Source organism: Xiphias gladius, chromosome 20 (genome assembly GCF_016859285.1).
Source record: "Xiphias gladius isolate SHS-SW01 ecotype Sanya breed wild chromosome 20, ASM1685928v1, whole genome shotgun sequence".
Classification (NCBI taxonomy): domain Eukaryota; kingdom Metazoa; phylum Chordata; class Actinopteri; order Istiophoriformes; family Xiphiidae; genus Xiphias; species Xiphias gladius.
Genome location: NC_053419.1, coordinates 13,264,726 through 13,275,500, shown reverse-complemented (window position 1 = coordinate 13,275,500; position 10,775 = coordinate 13,264,726). Strand labels below are relative to the sequence as shown.

The window sequence follows — 10,775 nt, the reverse complement described above, 5'->3', positions numbered from 1 at the left end:
TATGTGCCATATTCCATCCTAATGCCTTGCTATCCTATGTGTCTGTTCCATTCTAACAACCTATATGGACATGCCATTATGTCAGGTTTCTCTTCTCTTTTTCAGCAAGCAGAACAATTCCTCGCTGAGTAATGACCGCAGTCGGCAATCTAAGTTGGCAAATCTCCCTCCTCAGGCACTCAAACACCTGTGGATCCGAACTGCACTGATGGAGAAGCTCTTGGACAAGATTGTTCTGTACTTGGTAGAGAACAGCAGGTATTGTTACACATCATTTAATGCATGTATACACCGATCAGTCACTATTAACACCAGTTACTGGTTTTAATGTTGTGGCTGTATGGTGTGTATATATACATGTGTCTGGCTTTTGAACATTATTTCCTCCTTTAAATACCATCATTTTGCCTTAAGCAGTTCTCTGTAACAAATTATTATTTTACAGATATCAGAAAAAAACTGAAGATGTCTAACATTTTATTTTTCCACGTGTTCTATTACTAACACTTTACAGTATGTCAATTATTTATATATACAATGTGATTATTAAACAGATCTCTACGGCAGCTATGACATGGGAACAGGAAGTCAGGTTTAATTTTAAAATTCTAAAATATAAAGTTTTCTCAATATTGTTTCCTGCAGTGCCTTCTACGAGAAAGAAGCTATGCTGATGGATCCTGTGGATGGACCAATTCTTGCATCTCTATTGGGTATTTATAAACCTCACTAATCTGAACATGGTATGACCACGCTATAACAGCTAAACCCTTTACTTTGCCTCACTATACTAACTTTCGGTTTATACAATCAGTGATTCAGAATGTACAAATATCTGTGTTAATTGAAACTGGTTAACCTTGTTTTGCAGTTGGCCCTTGTGCTTTGGAGTACACCAAAGTTAAGACTGCAGATCATTTCTGGACCGACCCATCTGCTGATGAGCTTGTACAGCGACATCGCATCCACAGCGGCCACTGTCGGCAGGATTCGCCCTCCAGACGACCTGCCCTGGTTAGACAGTCAAGGACTTAATTGATTTCACTGATCAGCTATAAACTACCGTATGTAATATCCGATGTGTAATAATTCTTAACCTGTATCAGATCCAGAAGAGACAGTCCAGTGGTAGCATGGATGATCGCCCTCTCATGTGGGTGAGGGAATATGTTGAATCTCTCCACCAAAACTCCAGAGCCACACTTCTGTTTGGAAAAAACAATGTCCTTGTGCAGCCGGTACATGTATTTCTTTCCTATTTAATAGAATAATAATACAATTGTAGTAGCTGACGAAATATTAAAAGAGCGTTGTTCCCATTCTGGGAAACTTTGTGCATCTGTTAATTGATTTAAACACAAGTTATCTAAACAGTATTGCAATCAGACATGTTGTGATTTTAAAGCTCTTATTTGTGTCTGCAGAGAGATGACATGGAGGCCATCCCAGGCTACCTTTCTCTACATCAAACTGCAGATCTCATGACACTGAAATGGACACCCAATCAGCTGATGAATGGCAATGTGGGGGAGCTTGATTCTGAGAAAAGGTTAGTTAGACTTATAGAACTCCAATCTAATAAGAGTAAGATCTTGTTTTTATAAAGTTGACTCAATGACTCCCATTCACTCATTTTTCCTTCAGTGTTTATTGGGATTATGCTATGACTATTCGTTTGGAAGAGATTGTGTATCTCCACTGTCACCAGCAAGGTACAGTAATGCGTCCTTATATTTATGTACCTAAAGTAGGATTTTGAAGGGTTATTTATCTTGTTCCCCACTGCGCTAATCTCTTCAGTCAATAGTGGTGGGACAGTAGTTTTGGTGAGCCAGGATGGGATCCAGAGACCTCCTCTACATTTCCCCAAAGGAGGCCACCTCCTCCAGTTTCTCACCTGCCTGGAGACCGGCCTGCTACCTCATGGACAGCTGGACCCACCACTCTGGAATCAGAGAGGAAAGGTCAGCATGAACAGTGGACAATGAAATACTTCCTTAGCCTTTTATTTTCAACAACTAATGCACGGACGCTTCATTTACCTACCACTATGATCTTTGTTAACAATTTTTCTACTTCATATACTATTCAGAGCTAGCTATGCTTGCCTAAGATACAGTGGCTTTCCATTCCCAGGGAAAAGTTTTCCCCAAATTGCGAAAGAGGAGTCCACAAGGCTCATGTGATTCTGTATCAGATAAGGAAGATGATGAAGCAACCGATTATGTGTTTCGGATCCTCTTTCCTGGCAATCAGATGGAGTTCAGTAAGTGTCTTTAATCTTCCTATTCTGCCTCCCTGAGCTAATCTAATTAGGAATCATCAGAGATTACATCTGTGAATACAATACCGATTTACAAATTAGACAACTTCAGTTTAGATAAATCTTTTTTCCCTCGGCATATATTCAATGTAGACCTTTCTAATTAATTTCTCCCTGATGTTAAACTGCTACATTTCTTATCTTTTTCCTGCCCATTTACAGCCTGTGTGTCCATTTCACATTATAGTCCTGTCGACAATCAGGGGACTTTGCATGGACATAAAGTAATTTGTGTGCCACATCTCCATCTCCATCCTCTGACTTGGTTTACTTTTTCCATGTTTTTTTTTTTTTTTAATTTTCTCATTATTTTCAGACATGAACTTTTATGTCCAGCTGGAAATTCATCTGTTATTATGATGCTGATGGTAGCAACAGTAATGATAAGGGCTGTTATGCTGTCCAGTGGCTCTAGAGCTGATGGACCAGGGTGTGAACATGTGGCAACCAACCCCCAGAAAGTCCTCATGCTCCTCCTGCTCACAAAATGGCTCTTCTGATGGCTCTCTGCCTAATGGCTGTAATCAAGAAAGGTATTAATTTCACAGGAACAGGTTCAAATCTATATTCAGATTATTCCACTTGACTAAGGTTGCCATTTTCCCATTCCACCAGGGCTCCTTTAAAGCTCCTTTGTGACACCATGAAGTACCAGATAATCTCCCGTGCTTTCTATGGATGTGAGTACAAACCGCTCAGGGTTAACTTTGATTCATTTGGAAATAATTACATTCAAACTGATTGTTCTTGGTGAAAGAATAGTTCTTATCAATATGAAAACTTTTATGTCTCCTCTCCAGGGCTTGCATACTGCCGTCATCTGTCAACAGTTCGTACCCACCTTTCTGCTCTGGTGAACACCACTATAGTTGACCCTGATGTGCCCTGTGATGCCCGAGGAGGCCTCTCAGTGGAGGTCTGGGCCAGGTTCCTCAAGGACAGCTCTGTATGAATCACACCTGAGCAACAGGCCATAAAATATATATTTTTTTATAATTCATTGCCATATTAAATCGTTCTTATTTAGTGTGTGATTTCAGAGTGCATTAATAAATAACAAACTTCTCTTGTTCAGGCCTATGAAGAGAAGGAGATACACAGGCTTGTGTATTTTGGTGGTGTGGCCCCTTCACTACGCAAAGAGGTCTGGCCCTTCCTGTTGGGACACTACCATTTCACCATGACTGAGAAAAGCAGGCTGGAGGTATTTCTGTATCCTTTCAGACCGTCAAAGTATCTTAGTGTGTAAGAGACAGGTATACAGCCTTTGTTATGTCATATGTTTACACAAAATTTCTGTTTCAGATTGATGAGCAGATGCGGATCATGTATGAGCAGACTATGAAAGAGTGGCAGGGTTGTGAGGCCATTGTCCGTCAGAGGGAGAGAGAGAAACATGCTGAGGCCCTCGCCAGATGTTCATCTGGAGCCAGTGTGGAAAAAGGACCAGTGCAGCGGGACTCCACCATCAGCACAGATGCAAGTTTGATGTTTTAGAATAAAAATGTGCTGCATTATGTAACAATTATTGCAACATACACAACATGAAAGGGAACATTTTATAGTATTATGATTAAATTTTTAAGTAACTTGGCTGACAGTTCTGCTATTTGTCTCTTGTGTGATGCTTTTTCCACTCCAGTCGTCTCTAAGTAGCAGCTCAGATCAACAGAATTCCCACTCACAGAGTGATTCCAGCAGTAGCGTACAGGTAGTTTTTTCATAAGCATGAACATCACAAAAACACTTCCTTTATCTCTAATAATAGATCAGTCCAGTGTTTTTGTGTGTTTTAGCCCAATTGTAACAATTTATTTGCAGTCAACAAGTTCCATTTTCCACAGCATGCTTTAACGTTTTAGAGTGACAACCACTGGCCTCCATTAATTTCAAAATGTCATTAAAATTGATCCAGGGATACTTGCTGGGAATTGTTAAATAGTCAATATTGAACAAACTGGAATTTTGACACAATAAAGGTGCTAGATGAAAGTCAGAGGATCACTGAAGTGATTACCATTCATAGGGGGACATGAATGTGTGTACCATATTTTATGGCAATCCATCCAATAGTTGTTGTATTTCACTCAAATCCTCAAATGTTAACATCACGGTGGCGCTAGAGGAAAAGTCAGAGGATCACCAAATGATTTTGGATACATTGTTGTGGAACCATGAATATCTACACAAACTTTCCTGCCAATCCATCAAGTTAATGATGAGATATTTCTCAAAGTAGGTAAAAACGTTGACCAAAGTGGCAGACTGACCTACCAACCATCCGACATTGCCACCTCTAGAGCCAGTCCGCTAGCATGGCTTAAGAGTTTCCTCTTTGGCAGCCAACTCTTAAATCTTGGATGCGTCCTTGAATTTACCTAGATGTTAAAATGTAAAAAAAAACAAAAAAAACTGTTAATTGTGATAGATTACATATTACATCCTATGCATGTTTCAAATCTCAAAGTAATTTTCATCTGGTAATTAAGTGAATGGAATCCATAGGCTGCCTGGATGGTTGGAACTTACTTTATGCCTTGGGAATTTTTCAGCAGTAATTTAAAGTATGTGTGATTTGTAACTAATGGGCTCAAACATACAAAACAATTGCTGTAATCCTTCAACATTAGTCCATCTCAGTGCTGTTGAATCCAAAATGTATTGCAACTTCACCACTCTTCTTTGGTTACCAGGTATTTGGATCAGTTGAGGCAGTGGATCAGATTGAGTCTGAGCCCAGGCCTGAGAAAGGAGAAGTACAGCACAGTAGTCCAGTGAAGGACATCACAAATGGAACTGCAGACTCTTCACAACTTCCCTCCTTCAACCCCTCCTCTCCAGGTCTGTCAAATCAGCGTCCAGGTTTGGAAAACAAGCTTCTTGTACCAGAGTCAGCTGTTGGATCTACAACTTCTAAACCATCAGCTGAAGTCTTAAATGAGGAAATCACAACTGGAGGAGAGACAAATGATATGGACCCAGCAGCCAAGGACAAGATTTCAGAGATTGAAAAGATGGAGAAACTTTCAGAAAGTGACGTAGTTGTGGACACCGGAATCAGCAAGTCAAAAGAGACATCTGAAGCTGAAGAAAAACCTGAAGTACAAGGAAAAGATATAACAACAAATGAACAATCTAATGATTTAAAAGCAGTAGACACAAATATGAATATAAGATCTGCTCCAGAGAATACTAATGTTCTAAAGCTAGAAACAGAGATTCATAATGAATATTTCCAAGCACCTCCACTTGGGGTTACCTTGACTTCTCAAGCACGCAAGAGCAAAGCTCTAGAAGTGGTGCCATTATGTCCGCCTACAGCAGGAAAAGATACTGATTACCAAATTGAAAAAAAGCCAGGGATTTCTGACAAACCTGAAACACCTTCTGAAAAAAACCCATCACAGATGCTCAAAACCTGTGCCTCTGAGCCAGAAAGAAAGGAAGCTGAAGCAACAGTTTGTGACTTAGCTGAAACCAAAAGGGACAAAGTTGCAGAAATTCCATTTGAGAAACCTGGTTCAAATTCACCAGTCAGACAAGTACTGAATGCTCTTCAGTCAGCGTCAAGGGGGAGCCTTACACTATCGTCCCACTCTCGGCAGTCTCCAGACACAGCAGATTCAGATGACTCTCCTTCTGCACTGGAAATGGAGGACATTCCTTCAGGGATAACATATGTGACTTCCGAGGATATTAAGGCCAGGCCTTTGGCAGGCCTTGCTGCACCACCTATCTCTCTGGCACAAAGAGAGAAAATGGCACCTGAGGGCCTTGTCCTGGATCACCATCTGGACACAGCTTGTAACACCAGTCCTGAGGGCACAGACCTGGGCCTTTCTGAAGAGGAACCTGAGATGGACAATGTGCTCACTGAACCAGAATCTGCAGAGGTGGGAGGAGACACCAAACACGATGAATCCTCAGAAGAACAAACCTATTCTGTAAGCATGACACACGACCTACAGACACATATATTCCTTTAATCATCAACATATACTAACTGAATTCACTGTTATTTTTGTAGCAAGAAACACTGGACATGTACTTAATCAACTTACATCGCATTGACAAAGATGTCAGACGTTGTGACAGAACATACTGGTACTTTACTCCTGAGAACCTTGAGAAACTGCGTAACATCATGTGCAGGTAAATGTGTCGCCAGGCGAAATATATCTGAGGTTTGTCTCAACCCAAAAGGTGAGACAAATCAACACTGTGATAAAAATCTGGTTGTCTTCATAGTTATGTATGGCAGCATCTGGATACAGGTTACGTCCAAGGCATGTGTGATCTACTGGCTCCCCTACTAGTTATTCTGGATGATGGTCAGTGAAACTTCTTAGTGCAAACTCTGTCAATATCAGCTTTGCAAAAGTGCGCATGGATGGCTAAATGAACGACTTGTTAAAGGTGTGTGTGTGTGTGTGTGTGTGTGTGTCCCAGAGGTCATGGCATTTAGCTGCTTCACTGAACTGATGAAGAGGATGAACCAGAATTTTCCTCATGGAGGTGCCATGGACTCTCACTTTGCCAATATGCGTTCTCTCATCCAGGTATGTGTATGTATGTGCAAAGACGCATACAACCATATTCAAACAAGCTGTAGGGTATTTATGGCCTATTGTTTTTATACTTGTAGATCCTGGACTCTGAGCTTTTTGAACTGATGCAGCAGAATGGAGACTATACCCACTTCTACTTCTCCTATCGTTGGTTTCTACTGGACTTCAAAAGAGGTGATGTGAAATGCGGGCATCGTGGTTTTTAGCTTGAGCTAGTCATTGAAGTTAACTTAGCATTTCACATAGCATGATAATGCATGTAATCTGATTTATTGTTGTTTTTTCAAACAGAAATGGTATATGATGATGTGTTCTCCGTGTGGGAAACAATCTGGGCAGCCAAGCACACCTCCTCGGAGCACTTTGTGCTTTTCATTGCTCTGGCACTTGTGGAGATGTATAGAGACATCATCTTAGAAAATAACATGGACTTCACAGACATCATCAAGTTCTTCAATGGTAAGAAGAGATAAGATAAATAAAAATGGTACAAATAATGGAAGTAGTACTAAAAAACAATTACCAGAGCTAGATTTATGTACAATTCTAATAATCAGCTGAAGCAAAGTAAACCAGTTGGTTAAAATGATATTTCAGCTATGATAATGTAGTGACATTTAAAAATAGAAATCCAAACTTCTACAAAAGGAATTTTTTTACATAACATTTTCTTGTTAAATGCCTTAATTTACCCAGTATTAAGGAAAAAATAAATGATTAAATATTATCAGTGCCATTACTGTATTTACTTCTTGGAAGTCACAATGATTTTCAAATTCTCTTCTCAGAAATGGCAGAGAGACATAATGTCCCCCAGGTCCTGATGATGGCTCGAGACTTGGTCAACAAAGTGCAGACTCTCATAGAAAACAAATGATACACGATGCTGCTGTTCAGCTCACGCGATTCTTTGCGCTAAATTGTTTCATGATACTGACACAACCACATAATAGTCACGTATTAAAGAGGAAAGGAATCAATGTAAAATAAATGCGGTGATTGGTAGGTTCTGAAAAGAAAATTTGTTATTCAAATTGCTCATTATTCTAAGATAGTAAAACAACTTATCTTCACTTGCCCATTTATATATTCAGGAGATGCAAGTATTGCCATTACATTTATTTTTCAAGTGTTATTGTTCACCTAGTGAATGTACCCTTGTTGAAACTGCTTCAGGATGTCATTTCTTTTGCCTTAAACTTAGCTATTTTTTCAGGGATACAGCAACCATATTTTTCACTGTATAGTTATTCTTAAAGGTTAATTTTGTTAAGTTATACCTACCATACTTACACATCTTATGATACACTTGAATATATTTTCAGTAATAATATCTGGCGTTATTAGATGATTTGGTTTTGTAAACATTAGAGGTACTACCAACCACAGCTTGGTTGGTAAGTGCTAGGTTGTGTCCAAGTAGCATGTGTGGTCACTTGTTTGCCTCTCAACAGCCATTCTGAGGACCACTCAGTGGCGTTTCTGAGGCTTGAGGACCCTTTTTCTTGCATTTTCCTCCCATGCACACAAGCTAGCAAGATATCCAGACTGAACCTGTAAACTCTGTGCAGTCTAGCATGATTGCACACAGTTTGCATATACAGTATCACCATTTCCCCTGTTCCCCAAGTTCTCATACTGTGTGCTTCTTTTATCTCCATCCCCCTCTGTGCATTGGTTAAGGTGTGATTCAGCGTGCTTAATTTCATTCTTTGCCACCTATCCTAGCTTTCATTTCTGTGTAGACCAGTGCTTCTCTGGAATTAACTCATTAAAATGGTAAATGCAGATGTTCAGTACATTTTTCGTTCCCTTGGCCAACAAAATGCTGCTCAGGTTGAAGAATTCAGCTGTTGGTTCTCAAAACATCAAGACAGAACAGTGCTAACAGGTTATGCTTCCTTGCAGCGTGTTGAGAGCTGCTTTTCATGGTTAATTTTGAGCTGGTGGTATTATCAAAGGGGTGAGCGATTTAGGCAGCCTGCTTCCTTTGCACTCTGCACTTCTGCACCCTCTTTCACTTTCCCCTGAAGAGGTTCATAGTTTTCTGTCTCTGTCTTGCCCTGCAGCTCGAGGTTGCCTTGTCTTTAACGCACTCTGGTCAGTTCCTTCTATATGCCACAATTGGCAACAACATTCACAATAATTGTTGATATTTTTAATTTTCTCTTCACTATTACCTCAATATCTCCATGTTTATACCTGTTAAAAAGGAACTCTGCTGGCTAACCACTTAACCTTTCGTTTGAGGCTGATACCAGTATCACATTCACGGGTCCACATTGGCCATTTCTCATACACCTTCCTCAGTTACATATTATGTCCTAACTGGGTTTATACCTAGAAAGCACCCTCCACCCTGATGGGATTACCTCTCAGTCAAGTTGTTCTCAGTCTGCTCAACTGGATCTGGTGCCCTCCATTTCCTTGGAGGGCACACTTTTTGGCCTGACAATAATGATCACCAGATTTACTACAGCCCACCTCTTAGCTTGAGGGAACACATTTACTCCACACTCAATCGTTTCTATTCTTTTTGTTTCTTTTTGTTTGTTCTATTTCCGTATACCGTGCTGCTCAGACTGTCATAACTCTCTGCTTGGAAAATGTGATCTTGCTGAAGCCCTCATCAGGTTTTTGCAGCTTTGTAAGCACCAGAAGTATTACATTTAAAGGGGCGGTTCAGTGATAGCTATTCAGTGGTATGTAGCCATGGATATAATCTTTGTTTTATTTGTGTAAGTTTTGAGATACACACTGTTGAATCTTCTGCCTCAGACCTAATGCAGTGGATGTGAATGGAATTTCAAATGTTGAAAATTCCTTACAACATTTAATTGCAATGAGTCTTTATATTGAGACTTGAGATCTTTTTTGGAGCGATCTCAATGAAATCCCAGTAACATGAATCTAATCTGTTAGGCAGAAATTTCAGAAATGGATATTTTCAAAATCTCAGCTGATAAAAACAACAACTGTATCTACATGGATAGACACCAACAGAGATAAGTCAGAAAAAATGTTTTATTGGTGCCACTCACAGTTGCAAAATAGCCAAAGCACACCCATGTTTGGTTTGGCTGAAATTCCAGTGCTTTGATATCACTGCTAATGTGTCTCCATATGATCTTCAAAAACATACCTGAGTATTGTTGTTTGTGTATTGGTGTGTTTGTTGTCAGAAGATTTACTGTGTACAATGTATTAAAAAGAAACTAACTTATTGTACAAAAAACTAAGCTAGTACATATTTATTAAATGCAATACAACGTCTGTACAGTATATGGACTGTATCTGATTATTATGAACAGAAAGATAAAAGTATGCCATTGGAAATAAATATATTTTTATTTTTTTCTGTCTTCTCAAATTGTCACCTGGTTAATTTATTGTGTATTAAAAATATTATATTTTGGATCCCATGTGCCTTGTGTATATTTCCAGAAAATGTTTGAGCACTTGACAATTTTTTAAGTTACTAAAAATACATTAACGTACCAATTTTCAAACTATCTCATATAAAAGTTCTATGTAAGAATACAAGTCATTATAATACAAGTTAAACAGGAACAAGTCAACAGTACAACTGTATTGAAATTCTCTGTACCCTACATTATATCTTTGAAAGACCAGATATTTTGTGTAGTTAGTACTAATGCCTTGGTTGAACACTTTGGGTGCATCTGGCCTTCAAAGAATTAGTTCAGATTTTTTAAGTCTATCTAAAAACAACACTCACATTCCCACATGTACATTGCAAACATGTTTGGTGGCAACTATTTGTTTCTCCTCTCCATACTGGGCTAATGTGATTTTAATGGAAGAAATGGAAGAAAAAATTCTGAATTCACCAGTCAGTGTTAGAAAAGTCAAGTGGGTATTTT

The 10,775-nt window shown here is 39.2% G+C and overlaps 1 protein-coding gene across 2 annotated transcripts in view; it reads left to right on the top strand.

Annotated features, from left to right (window-relative positions):
- sgsm1b (small G protein signaling modulator 1b) overlaps positions 1 to 10,286 on the top strand; it is a 13,629-nt gene extending 3,343 nt beyond the window's left edge. For both annotated transcript variants that reach the window (XM_040158006.1, XM_040158005.1), the window contains 21 exons: positions 106 to 258; positions 646 to 713; positions 872 to 1,014; positions 1,107 to 1,238; positions 1,425 to 1,549; positions 1,645 to 1,712; positions 1,801 to 1,964; positions 2,137 to 2,266; positions 2,730 to 2,856; positions 2,939 to 3,003; positions 3,124 to 3,269; positions 3,399 to 3,527; positions 3,629 to 3,802; positions 3,966 to 4,034; positions 5,017 to 6,267; positions 6,351 to 6,475; positions 6,572 to 6,654; positions 6,773 to 6,882; positions 6,969 to 7,065; positions 7,183 to 7,350; positions 7,680 to 10,286. In XM_040158006.1, the coding sequence (XP_040013940.1) occupies positions 106 to 258; positions 646 to 713; positions 872 to 1,014; positions 1,107 to 1,238; positions 1,425 to 1,549; positions 1,645 to 1,712; positions 1,801 to 1,964; positions 2,137 to 2,266; positions 2,730 to 2,856; positions 2,939 to 3,003; positions 3,124 to 3,269; positions 3,399 to 3,527; positions 3,629 to 3,802; positions 3,966 to 4,034; positions 5,017 to 6,267; positions 6,351 to 6,475; positions 6,572 to 6,654; positions 6,773 to 6,882; positions 6,969 to 7,065; positions 7,183 to 7,350; positions 7,680 to 7,768 (3,616 nt within the window). In that variant the 3' untranslated portion in view covers positions 7,769 to 10,286. The remainder of the gene's footprint in view (positions 1 to 105; positions 259 to 645; positions 714 to 871; positions 1,015 to 1,106; positions 1,239 to 1,424; positions 1,550 to 1,644; positions 1,713 to 1,800; positions 1,965 to 2,136; positions 2,267 to 2,729; positions 2,857 to 2,938; positions 3,004 to 3,123; positions 3,270 to 3,398; positions 3,528 to 3,628; positions 3,803 to 3,965; positions 4,035 to 5,016; positions 6,268 to 6,350; positions 6,476 to 6,571; positions 6,655 to 6,772; positions 6,883 to 6,968; positions 7,066 to 7,182; positions 7,351 to 7,679) is intronic.
- Positions 10,287 to 10,775: the final 489 nt, after the last annotated feature.